The sequence below is a fragment of the Balaenoptera musculus genome, chromosome 17, assembly GCF_009873245.2.
Source record: "Balaenoptera musculus isolate JJ_BM4_2016_0621 chromosome 17, mBalMus1.pri.v3, whole genome shotgun sequence".
Taxonomy (NCBI): domain Eukaryota; kingdom Metazoa; phylum Chordata; class Mammalia; order Artiodactyla; family Balaenopteridae; genus Balaenoptera; species Balaenoptera musculus.
The window spans coordinates 26,070,615-26,096,960 of NC_045801.1; the positions used below are offsets into that span (position 1 = coordinate 26,070,615).

The window sequence follows — 26,346 nt, forward strand, 5'->3', positions numbered from 1 at the left end:
AATATGGAAGAACTAAACAACAAAACTAACATGTTTGATGTAATATATATATATATATTTCTCATCAACTAATTAAATAATATATACTTTCTTTAAAGACACATGTGACAGCTATAAGAATTGATCATATATTAAGTAATAAAAAAACCACAAATTTCAAATTAAAGTTAGTCTTACCTGACCATGATGCAGTTAAAAGTTAATAAGAAAATGGATAAATTTTTAAAATTCCTCAATGTTTGGAAATTAAGAACAAAATTAATACCGATGAATAACTCATGAATTGAAGAAGGAATTAAAATGGAAAATATAACAATATAGCTTAGTTATACTGAAAAATCTAAATATCTAAACTTGGAAACTAGAGCAAAAGTAAATATGTGAGGGAAATATAAAGCCTTAAACCCTTACATTAGAAGAAAAGAAAGCCTTAGAATTAATAACTGTCCCTGTTAAGAAGATACAAAAAGTATAATGGAATGATCAAAAGAAAGCAGAACTCAATGTAATAAAAATGAACAAACAAACCAAAAAAACACCAAAGATATAACAGAAGAATCTCAACAGAGTCAAAAGTAGTTCTTTAAAAAAAATGTACAAAGTGAATAATTTCTGGTAAGATTGATCAAGAAAGGAACAAAAAGTAACATTTCAAAAGGAAATGTGAAAAACTACATAGAGTAGATTGAATAAATTAGCAATATATAACAGAAAACTACTGTAACTGTCAATTTTAAAAAACTTAAATATTGACAAATTACTAGAAAAGTGGATCTTAACATAACTAATAGGAGAAAACTTGAATAATCCCATAACAAAGTAGTAGTGAAAGCTATTTCCACAAGGAAAAACCTGTTCCATATGCCTCTACTGATAAGTTCTACCAGATTTTGAAGGAACAGATCATCCCAGTTTTATAAAAACTACCAAAAAAACCCTCATTTTATGGATCCAACATAACTCTAATAACTCAGGTGAAGACACTATAAAAAGAGAAAATTACAGGCCCATTTGACATAAGATTATAGATGAAAAAATCCTACATAAAGCCTTAGCAAGTCAAATACAGTTGACCCTGAACAGAAAGTGGGTTAGGGGCATTGGCCCTCAGTGCAGTCAAAAATCTGCATATAACTTATCGTTGACCCTCAGTATGTGGTTCCTCCTTACCCAAGATTCCTTCATATCTGTGATTCTGCATCCATGAATTCAACTAACCACGGATCAGTACAGTAGTACTATAGTATTTACTGTTGAAAAAAATCTGTGTATAAGTGGACCCTCACAGTTCAAATCCATATTGTTCAAGGGTTAACTGTACAACATTATAGTAAAGATGACACATCATTACCAAATTGGGTTAATGATAGATTTACAGGGATATTTTCATGTTAAATAATCTTTAAAAGTAATCTATCACATTAAGAGATTAACATGTAAAAATTATGATTATGTATGATCATCTAAATTATGATCATCTAAATACTTGTACAGAAACTATTTTGTAAGATTGAACATCTGTTTTATAATTTTTAAAAACTTTTAATGAATTAGAAAGGAAAAGAATTTCTGTAACCTGAGTGAAGATATCTATAAAACTCTAGAACAATGTCATCTTAAGTGGGAAAACAGAATCATTTCATTTAAAATCATGACATAATGATTAGATTACTCCAAAGTAACAATAATTAAATTTGACAGTGATATCAGAGTCAGGAACATGATACTCTATATGACAATGCTATGAGGCCTATGAAGCAAAGTTTAGATTCAAAACTGTCTTGAAAAATAAGGATCATAACCATCATTGTCTTCCTCCTTTTCACTGTGCTCCACATCAGTGATAGTTAGATGGCATTTTAGAGTTTAGAAAGAACTGCCAAATACACAATCACATTTAAATCTCAAATTAGACTTAACAATAGAAAGTATTGTCATCCCCTTGTAAATAGGGATTTAAATGACCAAATAGTGTCTGTCTCTCCCATCCTATCATTAGTTACATTTCTCAGTTATGTGTGAGAAAGGTGGAGGGTGGTGGTGGCATGCTGGAGCTGCCAGGTAGAGCTTTGCCATAGCCAGTTCTGGGCATTCTTCCAAACTCTGCGTTCAGTGATGTCATGTTCATAGTTTGAAATCTGACATCACGGGAATATTTACACTATAGAATCAGCAAATAGCACAACCAGTTTGTTGATTTGTTTGTTTTCTGGAGAGCCAGTGGTTAAACATTTACCACCACATCAGTGATTAATCCTGATACAATGTTCTTTGCTGCTGCTGGTACCTACTTCTTTCCATGGCTATTTTCTCCTGCCACGGGGGTTCTCTTTAGTCTCCTTCAACCAACTTCCTTAATTCCCCCAAGCACAATGACAAGATCACCAAGTGTAGCAGATTTTCATTAAATATTCAGGGGTAGCAAAGAGTAAGCATAATACAGGCCAGGGAAAATAAACAATCAGAAAGATAAGAATAACACATTTATTGAGTGCCTACTATTTGCCTTCACACTGCTGTTAGAACATCTTTCTCCCTTGCTCTTCCTCCTATCTCTACAACTAAGAGCCTATTACCTCCAAATTCCAGATCTTTCTAATGCAGGATAATTTAGCTTGTCACTCCCTCCTCCAAATTTATTTTAGGTATGATTTTTGAGTTAACTGCTCTTTAAGGTGCTTACCAAATCAAGGGCTTTTTACCCATACACCGTACCAAATTTTTAGGTAAGGTCTCCTGTACATACAGAGCATAGCTGTGTAGTTTGAGGTTTGGGGAGGAAGTGCCACTATAAGGATGACTTGGCAAAGGTCCCAGAGCCAGGACTATGGCTTTTTCATGATACTAACTGCATGTTCACTATATATTTTATTAGCAACTATGTAATGATCTATGAGACCCGCAGTTTCCCTATTTTACCTGTATAATACTAATGATAGCAACTAACACTTATCAAAACTCTTCATATTCATTATCTCATTTAATCTTCCTCATAACTCTATGTTAATCCCACATCAATGATGAGGAAATTCAGGTTTAGAGAATTAAGTAGCGTAGAGAAAAGCACACAGTTTATAAGTTGTAGAGGAGGGACTGAGATACACGCGGTCTAGTTCCAGTGCCTGCACTTCTGGTCCTTCTGCTATATTGCTTCTGAATTATCATAGAAAAAAAATAATCATGTTGGTTGAAATACTCAGTAAAACTCAACTCTTGAGTGCATTTTATGTTCATCTTCTACCATAGTATTGTTTTATTTGTTGGCCGAGTAGAATTCAGGGAATGTACAATTTGTAACACAGTCTCTGTGATCTGAGCAGTAAGAACTGTGATGTATGTAGAGAAAATCAGGTGACAAATGTCAATAACTTGTTAGAAAAAAAAAAAAAAGGCTTTCCTCTAAATCCATGTCATTCATTCAGTCACACAAATAGGCAGGCTCTTTTGAATAGCTGATTTCTGAGGATGTGCTTTAATGTGATGTACAGAATTAATAGAAGCTCTCTCAGTCTCTTACCAGGATCTGAGTAGACTTTGACATACCTAATTTATATTAGCTATAAATTACATAACTAATTTATATAAATATAATGTCTTACTTGTCTACATTTAACATTAAGAGTGTTTCTTATTTGGATGAAAGTTTTACATTAGAATATTCTTTGATTCTACCACAGTTCATCTCTTTCCCATGAGAGCCAATTCTAGTGACAATTCTTTTATTTCTAAAAATACCTGTAAACCTCAAAGCTGTCAGGAGCAGAACAGGTAGAGCCCTGTTCTTCTTCAGGAGCATCTATTATTGAAATAACTGATCTCAGTATTCTGTAAAGGGGTCAAATGAGCATCTCTCCTGATGTCTTCCAAGGCTGTTCTGCAAGGGGGCGTTTTAACTCTATGCTCTTCCTATGAACCTATTCCTACTGCTAGGAGAAAAGCAGGCCTCTTGGGACTTGTATATAGACTGACTTGGCCCAGTAAAATCATTTTATTTTCCTTCTGAAAGAAAGATATTGTTATAGGAAACTAAATATAAGTAAACTTGATATTTTGCTGGATTCTAAATATGTCTTATGTCTTTAATTGGTGTTGTTTATTTATCGCTCATTGATGATGTATGTACAAATCTAGATTATTATTTTGGTTCTAAAAAAATTAAAACACTTATGTGAAGAATTCATTTTATAATGTACATTCTATATAATTGTATATTTAGAAAAAATATGATTATTCAATAAACTAATACTCATTAATCTGGTATTTAATGCTTATATTTACAGGGCACTGTAAAATTAACATGTATGTTTATTTAATCTATTCACAGTTCCTGATGATGTGTTTGCCCAAAATTATATATGGAAAGGCTCTTACAATTTTAAAGGAAGGAAACAACCCATGACCCTGACAGTTACTAGTTTCAATGCTTCCACTGGGAGAGTCAATGCAACACTCAGTAACAGCAACATGGAACTACTACTTTCAGGTATCACCTTAAAGAACAGCAAACAATGCCTTTATGCCTTCATTTCCATCATTTTATCATTTTTTTAGTGATTTTTATACTGTGAAATATTTGCTATATTTTGATGACATTCATAATTCATTCAGAAACAAGGCTTTCTGTTTTTTTGATTGATGCATGAATATTACTACACAAATATAAAACTCTGTGATTCTGAAATAAGCTCCCTCAAGAATATTTTTATGTGGCTAGAATGACATGTCATGAAATAGAACAGAACTTTTCATTTGAATATAACTAACTCCTTCTCTATTCTCATAACACCAAAGAGACTGGATCGGTGATTTGCAAGCTATTTTATGGTTACAAAATCATGTCTTCAAATGAGAATGTTTAGGAGGACACTACAATTTAAGACAGAAAAAGTAGAGCTACACTACCTTAAACAGGCAAACGGAACCCAGAGCCCTATCCATCTGCTCAACTTTCTCAGGTTTCTGTTTCCTCTATCTAATGCACTTCCCTCATTATCTTTGAATACTGTGTTTTTTCTGACATTCAAATGTTTCTTCAAATGTCATCTTGTCAACAGTACTTCTGATGACCCTATCTAAAGTAGCTTTGACATTACAAATAGGCTCACTCTTAGTCGTAGGCAGTCTTATCTTGTTTCATTTTCTTCTTTTCACTATTTGAAATTATAGTATATTATTATAGTATATTTTTATAGTATATTTGAATTATAGTATAATGTAGTATATAGTGTAGTGTAGTATAGTATAATATGACATGACATGATTTGTCTATACTCCAGCAATACAAGCTCTAAGAGAGCAGCTCTTTGCCTTCCAGTCCATTACTAATGCCTCAGATGTTAGAAATGCATCTGGACTCCCATGGGCACACGCCCAGGAGCTGCTCCTGCCCCGCGCTCCCTCCCTCTGCCTTTCACTTCCTAGCTGCCAAGATCTTGGAAGCTTTGAAGCTCGGCAAAGAAGGGAAATCCATTGAGAACAGTCTGTAAAGTGTCAAGCAATATCTAGATATTACCTGCACTCTGCCTTTCCCCCCTGAACCTGGGATTCTTCCACTGAGTGAGTGGTCTGGCATCCCACATTGGCATTGCTCATTTGGTTGATGAAAACATACTGACAGAGTTGTTGTTGGTTATACCCTTTTGCCTTCTCACTAGCAATGAAAAAGAGAGACTGTATCTCCACACCCTTGCCAACAGAGGATATTGTCAAGCTTTTGAACTTTTGTTGATCTGCCGTGTGGCTGACAGGGTCTTGGTGCTCCAGCTGGGTGTCAGGCCTGTGCCTCTGAGGTGGGAGAGCTGAGTTCAGGACATTGGTCCACCAGAGATCTCCCAGCTCCACATAATACCAAATGGTGAAAGCTCTCCCAGAGATCTCCATCTCAATGCTAAGACCCAGCTCCACTCAACAAGCAGCAAGCTACAGTGCTGGACACCCTATGCCAAACAACTAGCAAGACAGGAACACAGCCCCATCCATTAGCAGAGAGCCTGCATAAAATCATAATAAGTTCACAGACACCCCAAAACACACCACTGGTTGGGGTCATGCCCACCAGAAAGACAAGATCCAGCCTCATCCACCAGAACACAGGCACTAGTCCCCTCCACCAGGAAGCCAACACAACCCATTGAACCAAACTTAGCCAATGGGGGCAGACAACAAAAACAACAGGAACTATGAACCTGCAGCCTGTGAAAAGGAGAGCCCAAACACAGTAAGTTACGCAAAATGAAAAGACAGAGAAACACACAGCAGATGAATGAACAAGGTAAAAACCCACCAGACCAAACAAATGAAGAGGAAATAGGCAGTCTACCTGAAAAAGAATTCAGAGTAATGATAGTAAAGATGATCCAACATCTTGGAAATAGAATGGAGAAAATACAAGAAACGTTTAATAAGGACCTAGAAGAACTAAAGAGTAAACAAACAGAGATGAACAACACAATAAATAAATTAAAAATTCTCTAGAAGGGATCAATAGCAAAATAACTGAGGCAGAAAAACGGATAAGTGACCTGGAAGATAAAATAGTGGAAATAACTACTGCAGAGCAGAATAAAGAAAAAAGAATGAAAAGAATTGAGGACAGTCTCAGAGACCTCTGGGACAACATTAAACGCACCAACATTCGAATTTTAGGGGTCCCAGAAGAAGAAGAGAAAAAGAAAGGGACTGAGAAAATATTTGAAGAGATTATAGTTGAAAACTTCCCTAATATGGGAAAGGAAATAGTTAATCAAGTCCAGGAAGCACAGAGAGTCCCATACAGGATAAATCCAAGGAGAAACATGCCAAGACACATATTAATCAGACTATCAAAAATTAAATACAAAGAACAAATATTAAAAGCAGCAAGGGAAAAACAACAAGTTACACATAATGGAATCCCCGTAAGGGTAACAGCTGATCTTTCAGCAGAAACTCTGCAAGCCAGAAGGGAGTGGCAGGACATACTTAAAGTGATGAAAGAGAAAAACCTACAACCAAGATTACTCTACCCAACAAGAATCCCATTCACATTTGATGAAGAAATTAAAAGCTTTACAGACAAGCAAAAGCTAAGAAAATTCAGCACCACCAAACCAGCTTTACTAAAGCTAATGCTAAAGGAACTTCTCTAGGCAGGAAACACAAGAGAAGGAAAAGACCTACAATAACAAACCCAAAACAATTAAGAAAATGGTAATAGGAACATACATATCGATAATTACCTTAAATGTAAAAGGATTAAATGCTCCCACCAAAAGACATAGACTGGCTGAATGGATACAAAAACAAGACCCATATATATGATGTCTACCAGAGACCCACTTCAGACATAGGGACACATGCAGACTGAAAGTGAGAGGATGGAAAAAGATATTCCATGCAAATGGAAATCAAAAGAAAGCTGGAGTAACAATTCTCATATGAGACAAAATAGACTTTAAAATAAAGACTATTACAAGAGACAAAGAAGGACACTACATAATGATCAAGGTATCAATTCAAGAAGATGATATAATGATTGTAAATATTTATGCACCCAACATGTGAGCACCTCAGTACATAAGGCAAATGCTAACAGCCATAAAAGGGGAAATCAACAGTAACACAATCATAGTAGGGGACTTTAACACCCCACTTTCACCAATGGACAGATCATCCAAAATGAAAATAAATAAGGAAACACAAGCTTTAAATGATACATTAAACTAGATGGACTTAATTGATATTTATAGGACATTCCATCCAAAAACAACAGAGTACACTTTCTTCTCAAGTGCTCATGGGATATTCTCCAGGATAGAGCATTTCTTGGGTCACAAATCAAGCCTTGGTAAATTTAAGAAAATTGAAATTGTATCAAGTATCTTTTCTGACCACAGTACTGTGAGACTAGATATCAATTACAGGAAAAAATCTGTAAAAAATACAAACACATGGAGGCTAAACAATACACTACTTAATAACCAAGAGATCACTGAAGAAATCAAAGAGTAAATAAAAAAATACCTAGAAACAAATGACAATGAAAACACGATGACCCAAAAACCTATGAGATGCAGCAAAAGCAGTTCTAAGAGGGAAGTTTATAGCAATACAATCCTACCTTAAGAAACAAGGAACATCTCAAATAAACAACCTAACCTTACACCTAAAGCAATTAGAAAAAGAAGAACGCAAAAACCCCAAAGTTAGCAGAAGGAAAGAAATCATAAAGATCAGATCAGAAATAAAGGAAAAACAAATGAAGGAAACAAGAGTAAAGATCAATAAAACTAAAAGCTTGTTCTTTGAGAAGATAAATAAAATTGATAAACCATTAGCCAGACTCATCAAGAAAAAAAAGGGAGGAGACACAAATCAATAGAATTAGAAATGAAAAAGGAGAAGTAACAACTGACACTGCAGAAATACAAAGGATCATGAGCGATTACTACAAGCAACTATATGCCAATAAATGGGACAACCTGGAAGAAATGGGCAAATTCTTAGAAAAGCACAACCTTCTGAGACTGAACCAGGAAGAAAGAGAAAATATAAACAGACCTATCACAAGCACTGAAATTGAGATTGTGATTAAAAATCTTCCAAAAAACATAAGCCCAGGACCCGATGGCTTCACAGGTGACTACTATGAAACATTTAGAGAAGAGCTAACAGGTATCCTTCTCAAACTCTTCCAAAATATAGTAGAGGGAGGAACACTCATTCTATGAGACCACCATCACCCTGATACCAAAACCAGAAAAAGATGTCACAAAGCAAGAAAACTACAGGCCAATATCACTGATGAACATAGATGCAAAAATCCTCAACAAAATACTAGCAAACAGAATCCAACAGTACATTTAAAGGATCATACACCATGATCAAGTGGGGTTTATCCCAGGAATGCAAGGATTCTTCATTATATGCAAATCAATCAATGTGATACACCATATTTACAGATTGAAGGAGAAAAACCACATGATCATCTCAGTAGATGCAGAAAAAGCTTTCGACAAAGCTCAACACCCAGTTATGATAAAAACCCTCCAAAAAGTAGTTATAGAGGGAACTTACCTCAACATAATAAAGGCCATATACAACAAACACACAGCCAACATCATTCTTAATGGTGAAAAACTGAAAGCATTTCCTCTAAGATCAGGAACAAGACAAGGGTGTCCACTCTCACCACTATTATTCAACATAGTTTTGGAAGTCCTAGACACAGCAATCAGAGAAGAAAAAGAAATAAAAGGAATCCAAATCAGAAAAGAAGAAGTAAAGCTGTCACTGTTTGCAGATGACATGATACTATACATAAAGAATCCTAAAGATGCTACCAGAAAACTACTAGAGCTAATCAATGAATTTGGTAAAGTAGCAGGATACAAAATTAAGGCACAGAAATCTCTTGCATTCCTATACACTAATGATGAAAAATCTGAAAGAGAAATTAAGGAAACACTCCCATTTACCACTGCAACAAAAAGAATAAAATACCTAGGAATAAACCCACCTAAGGAGACAAAAGACCTATATGCAGAAAACTATAAGACACTGATGAAAGAAATCAAAGATGATACAAACAGATGGAGAGATATACCATGTTCTTGGATTGGAAGAATCAACATTGTGAAAATGACTCTACTACCCAAAGCAATCTACAGATTCAGTGCAATCCCTATCAAACTACCAATGGCATTTTTCACAGAACTAGAACAAAAAAATTTCACAATTTGTATGGATACACTAAAGACCACGAATAGCCAAAGCAATCTTGAGAAAGAAAAACAGAGCTGGATTAATCAGGCTCCTGGACTTCAGACTATACTACAAAGCTACAGTAATCAAGACAGGATGAGACTGGCACAAAAACAGAAATATAGATCAATGGAACAGGATAGAAAGCCCAGAGATAAACTCATGCACATATGGTCACCTTATCTTTGATAAAGGAGGCAAGAATATACAATGTAGAAAAGACAGCCTGTTCAATAAGAGGTGCTGGGAAAACTGTACGGCTACATGTAAAAGAATGAAATTAGAACACTCCCTAACACCATACACAAAAATAAACTCAAAATGGATTAAAGACCTAAATGTAAGACCGGACACTATCAAACTCTTAGAGGAAAACATAGGCAGAACACTCTGTGAGTTAAATCACAGCAAGATCCTTTTTGACCCACCTCCTAGAGAAATGGAAATAAAAACAAAAATAAACAAATGGGACCTAATGAAACTTAAAAGCTTTTCACAGCAAAGGAAACCATAAACAAGATGAAAAGACAGCCCTCAGAATGGGAGAAAATATTTGCAAATGAAGCACATGACAAAGGATTAATCTACAAATTTATAAGCAACTCATGTAGCTCAGTATCAAAAAAACAAACAACCCAATCCAAAAATGGGCAGAACACCTAAATAGACATTTCTCCAAAGAAGATATACAGATCACCAACAAACACATTAAAGGATGCTCAATATCACTAATCATTAGAGAAATGCAAATCAAAACTACAATGAGGTATCACCTCACACCAGTCAGACTGGCCATCATCAAAAATTCTACAAACAGGAAATGCTGGAGAGGGTGTGGAGGAAAGGGAACCTTCTTGCACTGTTGGTGGGAATGTAAATTGATACAGCCTCTATGGAGAACAGTATGGAGGTTCCTCAAAAAATTAAAATTAGAACTAACATATGACCCAGCAATCCACTACTGGGCATCTACCCTGTGAAAACCATAATTCAAAAAGAGTCATGTACCACAATGTTCATTGCAGCTCTATTTACAATAGCCAGAACATGGATGCGACCTAAGTGTCCATTGACAGATGAATGGATAAAGAAGATGTGGCACATATATACAATGGAATATTACTCAGCCATAAAATAAAGGAAATTGAGTTATTTGTAGTGCGATGGATGGACCTAGAGTCTGTCATACAGAGTGAAGTAAGTCAGAAAGAGAAAAACAAATACCGTATGCTAACACATATATATGGAATCTAAAAAACAAAACAAAACAAAAAAATGGTTCTGAAGAACCTAGGGGCAGGACAGGAATAAAGACACAGACGTAGACAATGGGCTTGAGAACACGGGGAGGGGAAGGGTAAGCTGGAATGAAGTGAGCGAGTGGCATGAACTTATATATACTACCAAATGTAAAATAGATAGCTAGTTGGAAGCAGCCACATAGCACAGGGAGATCAGTTCGGTGCTTTGTGACCAGCTAGAGGGGTGGGATAGGGAGTGTGGGAGGGAGACGTAAGAGGGAGGAGATATGGGGATATATGTATATGTATAGCTGATTCACTCTGTTATAAAACAGAAGCTAACACACCATTGTAAAGCAATTATAGTCCAATAAAGATGTTTAAAAAAAAAAAAAAAAAAGAAATGCATCTGGAACAAAATGGGCCACAATGAATTTGAATTATTGCTCTCATTTAAAAATACATTTTAAAAGTATTGATATTGAAAATATGAAATATGTATTTTTAAATTTCTTGGCAATGTATATATCCCATACAATTATTAAGAATGGAATAATTTGTGGTATAAATAAAATAGAAAATAAAATTATATCTGTTGATTTTGTAAATTTTACAACAACTATAAAGCTTCATTTTGTATTGTTGAATGAGCCTACCTTAAACCCAAAGTAAAGGTATTAGAAGTTAATATATATTTTAATTTTAAAAATATACACAATTACATGATATAAATTGAAAGAAGCTTTATATGAATGAATGGAATGTGTGACTACTGATTTATTTAATTTTGAAACATAAATTTTTATTTTCCTTCTGTAAGAGAGTTAGCACTAAATAAATGTATATGTATTCTAATGTAGAATACTTTTAAAACAAATTTCTACAAATATAGATAAACAAACTTAAATAATTAGACTAACTTTCTATCCTTGTCTCCATAAAATTAATGATAACATTTTCCCAGTAAGTTTGGTTACTTTTGTATGTTTTCCCTATTAACTGTAATTTACTTTAGATCAAGATCTATGTATCATTATATTTGTATTCCCAGCTAATTTTTATGATACCTTATTACATAGGTGAAATATTAAGTGAGTGAAGTAATGAGTCAAATTTCAACCATTAGTTAATCACAAAATTTTTACTTAGAACCTTATATTCTATTATTCCCCTAAACACATTTATGTTCCAGCTTATTCCTACTCTTGGAATACTCCCATTCAGGAAAAAAAAAAAAAATTGTATTCATCTTGCTTGTCTCCTTTATGCCATTACCTATATTTACCTTCTTGAATTAAAAATTCTACTTGATTTTTGAGATCCAGCTCAAATGCTCTTTTTTCTTAGTAAGTATTTCCTAAGCACTCCAGTGTGAAATGATCCTTCTCTCTTCTGGCCTTTAATTCATCATATTCTCTATCTCTATCATTATATCTCCTGTTTCATCAGAAATTCACATAAGCATCCTGTTTTTAGATAGGAACAACATATTTATCTTTGTGGCGCCACAAAGATACTCTTTTTCTCAGAGTTGGCACCTAATTTATTATTAAGGAAAATATCTGGAATTTTAACATTTGATTCATATCCTTGAAGATTTTAAATCTGATTGGGGGAAGAAATCATTTTGGTTACAATAATCATGGAATGATGTTATTAAGAACAGTAATATTTAATTTTAATAGCATAGGTAATTTAAACCCCACTTAAGATTTGAGTTGAAAATTTCAGCTGAAAGAGAGATCAATATATATTACAGGATTTGTGAAAAGCATTATGGGTGAGGGTGGCCTTGACTTGGCCTTGTTTTATTTCTTTTACTATCACATGTATTTATGATATATTTAAAATAGTTATAGGTAATAAAGTAAAGCATAACTGTTTGCAAAATTAGTAGACTAATTGTCCTTACATTTTACAGGAGTATATAAAAGCCAAGAAGCTCGCCTAATGTTACATATCTATCTTATTAAAGTACCAGCTCAAGCTTCTGTGAAGAAAATGAAGGAGGAAGATTGGGCCATGGATGGCTTTGTAAGTATAGTTCTTTAAAAGTCTGCTGCTAATTTTAATAACAAACTTATGCTTTGGTTTGTCATTAAAATTCCAGAAAAATCTAGTTTATAAATTGAGCTAATTAAACACACACACATATATTTACAGATGTGTAGCCATCACCACAGTTGATTTTAGAATATTTCCATCACCTCGAAAAGAAACTCCATACCCTGTAGCTATCACCCAACCCATCCACCCCTCATTATCCCCACAACCCCAAGCAACCACAACTCTATTTTCTGTCTCTTTAGATTTCCCTGTTCTAGGCTTTCATATTTATGGAATCATATAATATGTGGTCTTTTGTGACTGGCTTCCTTCACTTATAATGGGAAACATGCCTCTTAAGGCCTAGGCTTGGAACTGACCGATTGTCAATTCCACCCACATTCCATTGAGCAAAGCGAGTCACAGGACCAAATCCAACTCAGTGAGGTAGAAAGTATACTCTTTCCATGGAGGTTGATGGGAAGGGGGGGCGGCAAAGGAGTGCATATATGTCGAACAGTAATCTAATCTACAAAGAACAGTATTATTATATTTTAATTTTTAATTGACCATTTATTTGCCTCATTCTGTTTCATCATATCATTGCCCTTTTTCTTGACAACAGGTTTCTTAGCCTAAAAGAAGTCTATAAATCTGTATCATTATGTTAATAACAAATCCCCTTTTTCCAGTATCATAATTATTTAAAGATTAAATTTTTAATTTTGCTTTTTAGTGATGGCATATTTTCACAGTGTTCTGTGTTTTACATAGTAGAAGATATGGAGGAAGGAATTCTGCATAATATTCATTTCAGAGTAAAACTGAATATTTTCTAAGACTGGGAAAATATATCTGTGGCCAGTCTTCAGTTTTAACCAAATTTATAAATACTTTTAGGTTTCTGCTGAGCCTGATGGAGCTACTTATGTATTTCAAGGATTTATTCAGGGCAAAGATTATGGGCAATTTGGACTACAAAGACTGGGTAATGTATTCATTTTCATTTTCATGTAATTCTTTTATTACTCCAGATATCATAAGAAAGTACAATGGATTCTGAACATTAGGCACACTTACCATACTTTGAATTTTGCGTTGTCAGGACTATACATTGATACATTTGATAGCCTTTTAAATATTTGCATTCTTCAGAGTATTGTTTCTCTGTGTTCCAGCTCCGTACAATGTTTAGTTTTTCAGCATATTTCTAATAAACATGACAAACTGCCTTGCCCTCAAGCAAGTAAAAAGGAGAAAAAGTGATATAGATATGAAAGAAAATATTAAACTGTAAATAATTTTGTCATATGAGAATTGTAATACTTCTCTGCAATTTGAATATTGTCACAATTTTCTTACTGCTCCAAAAAAACGTAGGGGCACTTTAACTCATAGAGTCTGGAAAGGGAAAATAACTTAGAGGAGTGAGCCCCGTTTTGGGACTTTGTTCTCTTCAGATATGTAAATTTTCCATGGTGGGAGGCACAGGGTTTTGTCATTTTTATTTCTAACTCTTCTAACATGTGTATAAACATTTAATGGTCTCGTTTGAATGTATTTATTAACATAGCTTTTGGTATATACTTTTCCTAAGGTGTACTGTCTCCCATTACTATATTGTGGTATTAATGCATAAAGAGTAAATTCAGGCTCTAAAATCTACTACTTGATGTTTATCTTAAAAATTCCATTGCTTTGAACTTTTACATAAGTTTATGAGTCCCTAGAAAAATAATGTATAAAAAAGGTACTAACATTTTTTAACCTGGACTAAGGTATGACTTAGTTGAATATTTATCAGAAAGGCAAATCAGTTTTCTCCAAATGAGCAATGTTAATAAGATGTCATTTCAGATAATGTCTTGCCAAAATTGTTAGTTTTAAAAGCAGGATAAAACATTTATTAACATAGTACATTAACACAGTTGTGTAAATGAATGCAAGATCTTTTCACATACTATTCCCTAAAGCATCTCAAGCACTACATGTCTAAAACAGCACCTATAGAAAAGGAACTATTTCTTTCTAAAAAAAAGAGCTTGTTATTTATTTTCTCTTCCCTAGTCACTGTGCCAACATGTTGACAAACCTGTTTTTCTCATTTCCTAACTGTGCAAATGTCATAACCATTTACTCAGCCCCAAGTAGAACATATCTAAATCCTATGCCTTCCTCTCCCTTTCATCCACACAGACAAGTTCCCCTGAATCTATCTTTTTATGCTCTTCCTAGTGCTGTAGTTCACACCTTAATTTCCATTTTTATCTAGGATGTTCCTACAATCTTCAAAGTACTCTTGCTTTCAGACCAGGCTCCCTCAAGTCCATCTCACCCTTGTCACTGTTCTAAATCTTGTATCTTATCACTGAGCCTTTTTTTTTTTTTTTTTTTCCCCAAACACATCCAGTTGTTCCTCACTATAGGTGGGTGGAAAGTTTGGGCTCTTTAGAATCATATTTATGCCTTTTCAAATAATTTATCATTTTAGCCTCCTACTCCCTACCACATGTCCTTTCCACACAGACATGCCTAATGCTTGTCATGTCCTCTAAATATGCCACTCACCTTCCCATTTCTGGGCTTCTGATGGTCCTGCTTCCTCCCCTATTTGTTGTTCTATTGATTCTTCAAGGTCAAGCTCGTAAGTCCTCCAGAAAACATTCTTACATACCACCAGATGGAATTACTCCTTCCTTTCCTAAAGCACATTGATCATGAATTCATCCTTGATATATGTACTTATTTGTGGCTCTGTATTCTTCCCACAATTGTATGAACTCTTCAGTTCAGAGACTCCACTTATTTTTTATTCTGTGTCCTTTCCTGGAAAAATATCTTATACATAGTAGGCATTGTGCAAAATTGTGTGGAAATGAGTTGAAGGAGTTTCGTGAATTAGTTTTGTTTACTATGTACGTTTCCAAGTACATCTTGCAGATATTTCCAAGTAGATATCTTGAGCAAGGAAGAAATTAATTGGTTCACAAAACTAAAAAATCAAGTGTGATAAAGTAGGGTTGATTTTATAAGTTATTTTCTTATTTTATAGGACTGAATATGTCAGAAGGTTCAAATTCTTCAAATCAACCTCATGGTACAAATAGTAGTTCTGTGGCCATTGCTATTCTTGTGCCTTTTTTTGCACTTATATTTGCAGGATTTGGATTTTATCTTTATAAACAAAGGTAAGTTTGTTGATTTTAAGTATAAAGCATTTCCCAAATCTATGTTTCATGTTCTTTTTACTCTCTAGTTCAAATTCTAACTTACATTTTTTTTCTAGGTTGTTTAAATCTCTGTGTGCCAAATATTGCCACAGTTGTTGAAACCGTTATTTCCCCTGCCTTTCCCTCCACCACGGCAATATACACACAACTAAAATTGCTCTGTTAAGTTGCACAAGCATTCAACTTAACCCTTCCTCCTTTTTGCCTGTCAATTTCCTGGTACATAACTAATTGTATAAGTTATTTTTGCATTATCCATATTGAAACTTTAGAGTTACAAATCTAAGTTAAGGTTTAAATTGAAGAGGTGATATCTGCTGCCAGATTTATTTAGAGAACTAGGAAGAAGCTGTGTCCAAACCCCTTAGTTAACCTGACAGTACTGATAGAGTTTACCCAGGGAGACAGACGATAAAATCCTCTAATCCTCTCATTTATCTCTGTTGCTTTTAGAAGATGATGGAATTAATATATTATATTTGTGATATATCTCATATATGACTATATAGATTATTCGTTGGTCCCTGTTCACTACATCCATTACAACATCCTGGTGAGGGGCTTCACTATGCAATTCTCCACTATTCGGGGCCATCCCTTACTAAGAAAAAAAGTATGCCAAAAAAAAAAAAAAAAAAAGAAGAAAAAAGTATGCAGGTAACCAGATAATTAAATGAATACCTAAATGTAATGTATTTTTCTCAAAACTGATGTTTTTATTATAAATGCCAGTCTGTATTACCTAAGAATGATTTATTTAATATTATGTAAATTTGTAACAATTGTGCATTAGCAGCTGTTTAGGCCTTGTCAATATCAGATGTTATTAATGCTAAAAATCATCACTAAATTTATTTATAAAGCAAGCTATGCTAATCTTTTTTATTATTGTGATAAAATACACATAACATAAAATCATTTAAACCATTGTAGGTGTACAGTTCAGTGACATTTAGTACATTAGTACATTCACAATGTCCATCACCCCAAAAGGAAACTGTACCCACTAAGCAGTAACTCCCTACTCCTCCCACCCCTTCCCCAGGCAACTACTAATCTGCTTTCTGTCTGTTGGTTTGCCTCTTCTGGATATTTTATATAAATGGAATCATACAATATGTGACATTTTGTATCTGGCTTCTTGAATGTAATATAATGTTTTCAAGTTTTATCCATGTTATATCATATATCTGCACACTATTCCTTTATATGGCTGAGTAATATTGCATTGTATGTGTGAATGTGTTGTGTTTAAATATGTCCATTCATCAGTTGATGGGCATTTGGATTGTTCCTGTGTTTTTTCTATTATGAATAGTGCTGCTATACACATTTGTGTACAAGTTTTGTTTGAATATCTGTTTCAGTTTTTTTGAGTATGTACTCAAGAATGGAATTGCTGGATTATATGGTACTCCTCCATTTAACCATCCTAGTGAAGTGGTGTCTCATGTGATTTTGATTTACATTTCTCTAATTACTAATGACATTGAGCATCTTTTCATGTGCCTGTTGGTCATTTGCCTACATTCTTTGAAGAAATGCCTATTCAAGCACTTTGCCCATTTTTAAAATTGGGTTATTTGTCTTATTGTTGTTGAGATATAAGAGTTCTCTATGTATTCTGGATACTAGACCTTTTCGGATATATGGTTTGCAAATGTTTCTCTTTCTGTGGGTTGTAGTTCCACTCTCTTGATAGTGTTCTTTGATATACAAGTTTTTCATTTTGATGAAGTAAAATTTATTTCTTTTTTCTTTTGTTACTTGTGCTTAGTGTCATACCTAAGAAACCATTGCTAAATTCAAGGTCATACAACTTGTATGTTTTCTAAGAGTTTTATAGATTTTGCTCTTACATTTAGAAATGATTAGTTTTAAGTTAATTTTTATTGATGTGTAAACTTTCTAAAGCTTGATATTATTTTCCTTAACGCTGTAGCTCAATATTAGCAGAAGGAAATTCTTTTACATCTTTGTGATCCTTACCTAATTAGAAGGAAATGATGTTGCTTCTGTTTTTATTGTGAACGTAGTTTGAAAAAGGAGAGACAAATATGATCCATTAGAATTATGCACCTGGCAAGAGCAAGTTGTAAACAATATAATTTATATTATATAACAATATATAGATGATGCTTTTGAAAGAAGCTTTAGATAGATTTTTTTTAATAGTGTCATCATACAAATCACCCAGCAATATTTAGTATGGAGAAAAATTCAGAAAATGCATTAGGGGTAGTAAAATCACATAACGGCAAATACAAATTACACTAAAATAAATCGTTGAAATTTGTGGTGTTTGGTGTAAACAGAGGAGATTTATTTCAAAGTCTTTTTAGGAATTAGATTTGAGAAACAGGTAAGGGCAAGTATGCCTTTGTTCCACTAAAAACATCAGCAAATTATGCAGTGGGATGTGGGAAAGAGAAACTAGAAATAAACATTAGTCAAAAAGGAGACAAAAAATGAAGCAGGAATTCAAGATGAGCAACTTTTACCAGCCAGCCTAGATTCCATGTGTTTTATAAACTAATGGCAAATGTTCAGTTATCAGTAACTCTTTGGAAACTATTTTCATGACTTGAGTATCAGTATAGATAGTAATTTCTTCTTTGAGATTTTGAATTTACTTGCTCTACTGTATATAATTTTAAGCCAACTGAGTATTTATGTTTTGGGGATACTCCAAGCATCTTCCCAAATTAGGCGTCAGCATTAGATGTCTACTCTTCTTGGAACCCCCTTCTTATTACTGCAGAACTAACTCCTTATTGTCCTTCAAGTCTCAGATTAAATTTTGCCTCCTTAGAGATGCTTTTCCTTATTACCTCTCCTAAACTGGCTCCCAGTTACTTCCTGTCCTGTAAACCATTTTCCTTTTCATCAAAACAGTTTTCATTATCTATTATTTTTCTTGTTTTATTATTTTTAATTGATTCATTGCTTTCTATCATTACAATATGAGCTCCATGAGAGTGATGACTTCATGTTTTTGTTAAAAAAAAAAAAAAAAATATATATATATATCCAATGCCTAGGATCATGCCTAGTACTTAATAGATGCTCAGTAAATATTTGAGGAGTGAAGAGTGATGAGATTAAAATTCATCAGCATCATAATTTAGTTATATTTTACATGCTATTTCATAATGATAACATTATTTCATAAGAAAATTAATGAGAATAGCCATAATATCATTTATTTACACTTACTCATATTGGTGCTCTTTAAAAATATATATTGTATGTAAATAATAAAAGTCACTCAGGATTTAAAAGTGACAGGTAAAATGTTCAAATGTGATATATTGAGTTTATGGTTTCTCAATTAATATTTTCAAGTTACATTATCCATTAACAATGATAACTCAAGTACATTGTATTTGAGCCCTACTCTGCTATTTCTTGAAGAAAGTTAACATATAGCTAATCAATGTTCTCATCAACAGGACTGCACCCAAAACACAGTATACAGGATGTTCAGTTCATGAAAATAACAATGGCCAAGCAGCTTTTGAAAATCCCATGTATGACACCAACTCGAAGTCAGTGGAAGGGAAGGCAGTACGGTTCGATCCCAACTTGAACACAGTCTGCACAATGGTATAACGTGGCAACCTTTGCCTTCTTCAGAAGCTTGGAAATCGACACACAAAACAGTGCACATTTAGTTCACTGATAAACAAATTAAAGCACACTTTTCAGGACTTGCTGGGTCACCTTTTCCCGAGGAATGATAGAGAAGAGTGTTTTTTCATAAACTGGACCATAATTCTTCTTCATGTTTACCATGGAGAGTTTTACAGAAATCGGCTGCACTCTGAGAGTGCTTACTCACAGTTTATTTGCTTTTTTTAAAAAGGAGATTATTCTAAAACATAAACTTATTTGCATATATTGGAGGAGCATCCACTATCAGTATTTCTGTGCTTTATAAACTATATTAGAGGGACTGGGTTAAAAAAATGATATAGGGTAGAAAATAAGAGCTATACTTACAAGAGTCAATAGATCACTGACTTCTCTTTAACTGTCATGAGCTACATTACACCCATAAGTCTGTATTTCACACCACTCTATCAGCTGTTCCTTCCTATTAATTGAGTCATTGTTTTCTTTATTTCCCTGGTTATTTCAGATTGAGTCATGCCCTGAAATGTTTATGAGCTAGTTTGTGCCACAGAAGAGATAAGATTGCCCACTCTGATTTCACTCTCTGGTTTTTGTTCTTCAGCATCATATTGCTGTCTTTTTTTAGACTGGTTGTCATAGTTTCTGCAAATGGCAAGATCATCATGCTATCCTCCTGATTTCCCTCATTATGTTGTAACCAGTATTATTCAGTGAGCCATGGGATAGTGTTTAACTCCTTCCTTCAATCTGTTTTGTCACTCAGAAACGACTTTAGCTGCCAAAAATTATCTATAATAACGATGATTTTGCAGTTATCTGAGACACCAAACTTACCATTCTTTACCAAACTTTCCAATGTTTCTGCAAGAACAAATAGAACCTATTAATCTACTTATTTAGTTTATGATATATCTACTTATCCTTCCAGTTGAGCCTTCAAATTTATTTAACATTGTTTTGAACTTTTATCTAACAGTGAGTTAGAATTCTAAGTTTTTAAAATTTTTAACTTTTAGTCAACAATGAGTTAAACATATATTTTGGACCAGCCCCTAATCAAAATGACTAAAAAAAAAAAATTAATTTCAAATCACCAATATAAATTTATTTCCTAAAGTTGTAGATTTACCAAATTTTCATATATTTTAAAATTTCTGTACTCTTATTCTTAAGAAGCAGCTTTCAGATTTGACAGGTTTCTTTCATAGTCAAATTAAGATATGTATTTGCAAGTTATTGGTGGCTCATTTACAACTGTATCACAGTAATGCCAGCATTTTGATTTAATAGGTCATTGTCTTCTTTTTATAGCATGTTTTATTTCATAGAATAAATTATGTACCCAGTGTGAACACTTTGTTCTTGTCCCTTTCAAATATGGATAAACTTGTAAACAGTCTCGACTTTTTGTATCATGAGACAGAGTGCCTAAGAGAAATCATTGCACCTGGAGCGCTACTTGGATCTATGTCTACAACATATAGTGAATTTCTTGTAAACCACTTTGAGATACATTGTTTTGGAAATTCATATAATTTTCTCAACATTGTACTCTACTGACAGGATGCTGTTTTAAATTTTATTCCATCAGTTATTTATTCTTGTTTATTCAAATGACTGCAATAACAATGTTTCATTCATTAATGTTAAGGTTAATACATTTAAGATCTTGTTTAAACAATGTTTCTTCTGCAACTGGCTACTCCTCTTATATTAATGCATACACTTTTGTAAAGAAGTATATTTTTATGAAAAAAAAACTTTGTAAAAGTATGATGTAAATTTTCAGTGCAATGTAAACAAAATAAAAATGGATAATTGCTTTTGTAAAATGTGTATTCTTTACAAAGTTGTCTGTCAGTGTACTGGTTAGTAAAAGGAATGAAGAACCCATCTTTATTTGGTGTTGTAAAGTTCAGAAACTGCATATTACATATACTTAGTCCACAACATAATAATGACATATGGGTGTTTTTCTTCTCTATATTCTGTAGTTTCCCAAGTGTAACACTGTTAAAAGTAAGTACATTCCCAGTAAACGTAATAGTATCATAAGAACCTCATCTTAGAATTTATATTAAATGTAAGTACTTTAAGAATGCATACTATCTAAATTTAGATATACCTGATGATTTCTAGTGTTTCTGTAGTATATTTTCTTAGAGATATTTATGTTAAGCATGCTTCATAAGTATGAACCCAATAAGCTTTTGAATTGCTCCATTAAACTAATATGAACAAACAAATCTGTCTTTCCAAGATGGAACATGTAAAGTTTTGTACTCAAGAAAGTTATCAAGTTTCTCTAAAGTTCAAATCACAAGTTATTTAAATTCAATTTTATTAGATAACTATTTTTCACAAAATACATTGTCTTTATATTTCAAAACCTCAAACTCCAGCCTTTACAGTCTATCTCTGTTTATTACACTTTATTTTAGAAATAAATGTTTCTTGATATAATTGTAGTTTCTGTTTTAACTTTGTTAACTCTATTACCTCTACCTTTCACTCACTTCACATCTTCTATATTTTCTCTTCTTGTTCTTTGTCTTTATTTTTACTCCTCCCTGATTTTTTTCTTTTCCTCCCTTTGTATTTTTCAAATTTTTAATTTGTTTTCTTTCTTTTGATGTTTTTCTTAACATCCTTTCCTCTTTTACATGTCTTATCCTTTTTAGCCTTTTATTATTTCTCTTTCTTTATATTCTCTTTATCTTTTTAATGCTCTCAAAGGTAAGCAGCAATTTTAGTGGAAGTAATTGTATTTTTCTCTTTTCCCAGCTTTATTGAAGTGTAATTAACAAAATTATAAGATATTTAAAATGTGTAACGATGATTTGATAAATGTACATAGTTTTTTTATTTTTTCTTTTTTTGGTGAGAACAGTTGAGTTCTACTCTGTTAGCAAATTTCAATTAAGGAAGTAATTTAAAAGAGCTTTCTTGAGCTTCCCTTATATTTAAGAACATTAAAGCCATAGGTTCCACCCAGGATCTATTGATAATGGAGCCTAATGAAAATGATTGTGGAAATAAACCAAAGGTCAGATTTACTTTACCTGTCCTTTACACTTACAAGTGAGGGAAAAAAAGCCATAACATTAGCTAAAGGAGTCAATAAAAATAACTAGATGATGCTCTCTTAAAGAGAATAAGAGAATCTATTGCCTGTCAAAGTATTAACCTGTAAATATGTATAAATTTAAAATAGGCATAAAGTAAGGTAAAGTGAACATCTATACAATTACAGAAGCTCATAAGTCTAGGAAATAATTTAGAATGGGCAGTTTGAAATTTGGCTGAAAGAAATATTGATTTGCTTCTTTTTCTTTTTTTTTTCAGGATGACTTTGGAGGAAAGGGAATATTGATCTGAGAAGACATACATGTGTAAAAATCTGAGAAATGTCTTTCTGCCATCACTTTCATGAGCTGGGTATTCTAAAGTAATTTAAGAGCAGATTTAAAAGTTACCAGGGAGTAGAAATAGCCACTGGACATTAGATTTCATTCTTCAGTATGCAAAGCAACAGAACTAGTGAACACCTGCCAGATACTTTCCCAACTTTTAATAAGTTCCCATGTGTAATAATTGTATTAATCTTGAAAAAGAAGTATATTCTACACATTCAAATTCATATCTATAAGTTGTGTTGCAAACATAAAACAAAAAATCTGTGCTTAAACTCTCATAAGATCCAAATCTTGCTTGTAACTATTTGCATACCTCTGAAAATAGGGATGGACCCATTTGCTTTGGCAGGACTAATGAGATACATAGAGAAAAATATAGATCCATCTACATGGTCAAATTAAAATAAACCAAAAGGCCTTCCTTTTCAGTAAGTATCTTCTTCATACACTTGAGTTAAGATTTTATATCTCCTGAAGGAACTTATTAGAAAGAAATATGTTATCTGGAGAATGTCACAAGATAGCATTGTAATCCCAATAAGTAAATTAACACAGCTATTATAGAGCAAGTCAGTCGAGCAACTGCTCCTAATCTCTTTGTTTTTAAACCAGGACTTTTCCAGTCTGTAGCACCCTTTTTAGGATGAAATTTTTAATTGCATAAAATGAAATAAAAAGGAAATTAATGATAATATAATAGTATAAAAATATTTTTAAATATTCTACATATATATGAATATATATACTTATATATAGATACTAATACATACATATATATGTACTTCTCTAGTGATACGTTAAAAAAGCAGTGGGCCTAATAATTTCTGTAATTTCAAAGAGTATCATAAGCACTATTTTGAGATATTCATAACATTTAACATGACATAAAATATCTGTGATTCAGAGATTATTTTTACCCAGCTATTTACTGAAGGAAATACTATATTTTAATGAGAAGAACAATGAAGATAAAGGTGTAGCATTTTCCCACCCATGTTTACAAATTTTTTTAATTCTATCTGCATACCAGGTTAAGAATCCTGCTTTAGCAATTAGAATTTACAGCAAGTACATTGTGATGGGACAGGGAAGAAAACATTGTTCTCTTGAGCTATTGGCAATGAAAATTGAGTGCTTAAGTTGGACTTTAGTTACCAAATAACAACATAAAGAAGAAACATTTCTAAGAAGAAATCCCTAATGGGAAAGAGTGAGTATAAATAGTAAAATGTCATTAATTAACTTATTAATATAGCAAATATTTTCTAACACTAAACATGTGCATACTACTCTACTATGAAGTATAATGGCTATTGGATGAATAAAAGTATAAGAAACACATGGATCTTAAAGTTTTGTCAAGCTATAAAAAATTCTTAAAGTATATATGTTACTTCATCTGTATATGTTTTCTTAGGAATCTTTATTGCAGCTTTATGTATAAAAGGTCATTTGCAGTTTAATTTAAGAAAAAGCACCTGCAGTTTTAATACAAATCAATTAGACAAAACAAGGATCAGATTTATATTTAAAGATATGCTATTATTGAGTAAGGGAAATCAGTATTTCTTTTTGCCTAGTAATTCTACTCAATAGGTTATCCAGAGGAAATAATCAGGGAGAGATACTTGACATGGCTTTTCAAATCATGCATTATTTGTATATGGTGAAGAATATATCACTAGTTACCAGTGTATAAGCAGCATAAATATTCACTGATCTCGGATTGCATTAGAAATTACCATACATATTTAACTAATTATTAAAAATCATGTTCAAAGTTAATCATATGAAGAAGACTTCAATTTTTTAAAACAAAACCACTCTTTCTCTCACTCCCTTTTTCTCTTTCCATTTTCCTTTTTATTCCAAATACAAACATATATAAACATAAATGTCTTGAAGCAAAGATATAAAACACAAATAATCACAATTATCAGGAGTGTGAATAATTACAATCTTTGTGTTTGACTTTTTTCCAGGAAGGCATATATGTTAATCACATTATAAAAAATATAGTTTTAAATGCAAAAAGCTTAGTTTGAAATTTAAAAAATAGATTTTACTTTGATGATAACTTTTCTTAGAAGAGTATTCAGACCTAGAAGTGAGTTAAGGAGACTCACTCACATCAACTCTGTCAATAAGAAAAACAAAACAAAAACAAAACAAAAACTAAGAACTAAAGGGATAATGTCATACACAGCAAACTGTTTAAATGAGTTAAAGTGAGAAAAATTAATAAATACATTGAATGATAGATGTTTATCAAATATCTATGTATTTTCACTTTATTTTTGCTGCTTGAATTGCATCAAAAGTGCCCAGAATAAGAATATTGGACAAATAGGTAATTTTTTCCTTTGAAAGGTAAATTTTCTCTAAAAAATGTAACTAAAGTTATGAAAAGAACCTGAGCTAATATTTTTATCTTTATTCTCTATATTTTAGGAAATCAATACTTCTCCAAATAACTGTAACAGTATGTGTTTTACTTTACAGAACATTTTAAGACATGTGAAAAACCTTAAAAAATACCTGACCAGAAGTTGTCTTTTCTTTTTTTATGATCATTCCTTTGAGCTTATGGACTTAATGAATCTCTTTTTCCTTAAAGCAATTACACTATCCAACCTCTTTTCTTTTTCTACATTTCATTTTCTGTTAATAAGATGTATTTAAAGTACTTTTACTTTGAATAGTGCCATGTAACTGAGTGCAAGGCATCATTATTAAGTGACACTTTAAAATATTCCTTAGCACTGTAAAGAAGCAGAAACCATATTATTTTCCAGTAATTTAATAAGTGGTTTCTTTATTTAAAGGACATTTTAGCAGTTCATATGTCCCTTGTCTCTTGAATAGAGCAAGTTTCCCCTAGAAATTCTCTGAACATTTAACATGCTAATGTTCATCTTGAATATTGAAGATGAGAAAATAAATGAAATATTTCAAAAAATATTTAACCATGGAACACTTATTAACTTATTAGCATTACATAGACTGCCAGCATTTCTTGGAACATAATTTAGAAAA

At 32.8% G+C, this 26,346-nt stretch overlaps 1 protein-coding gene across 3 annotated transcripts in view; it reads left to right on the forward strand.

The window, feature by feature from the left end:
* CSMD3 (CUB and Sushi multiple domains 3) overlaps positions 1-20,942 on the forward strand; it is a 1,196,954-nt gene extending 1,176,012 nt beyond the window's left edge. For all 3 annotated transcript variants that reach the window (XM_036830958.1, XM_036830959.1, XM_036830960.1), the window contains 5 exons: positions 4,325-4,483; positions 12,904-13,016; positions 13,929-14,016; positions 16,081-16,216; positions 19,711-20,942. In XM_036830958.1, the coding sequence (XP_036686853.1) occupies positions 4,325-4,483; positions 12,904-13,016; positions 13,929-14,016; positions 16,081-16,216; positions 19,711-19,870 (656 nt within the window). In that variant the 3' untranslated portion in view covers positions 19,871-20,942. The remainder of the gene's footprint in view (positions 1-4,324; positions 4,484-12,903; positions 13,017-13,928; positions 14,017-16,080; positions 16,217-19,710) is intronic.
* The last annotated feature ends 5,404 nt before the right edge of the window (positions 20,943-26,346 follow it).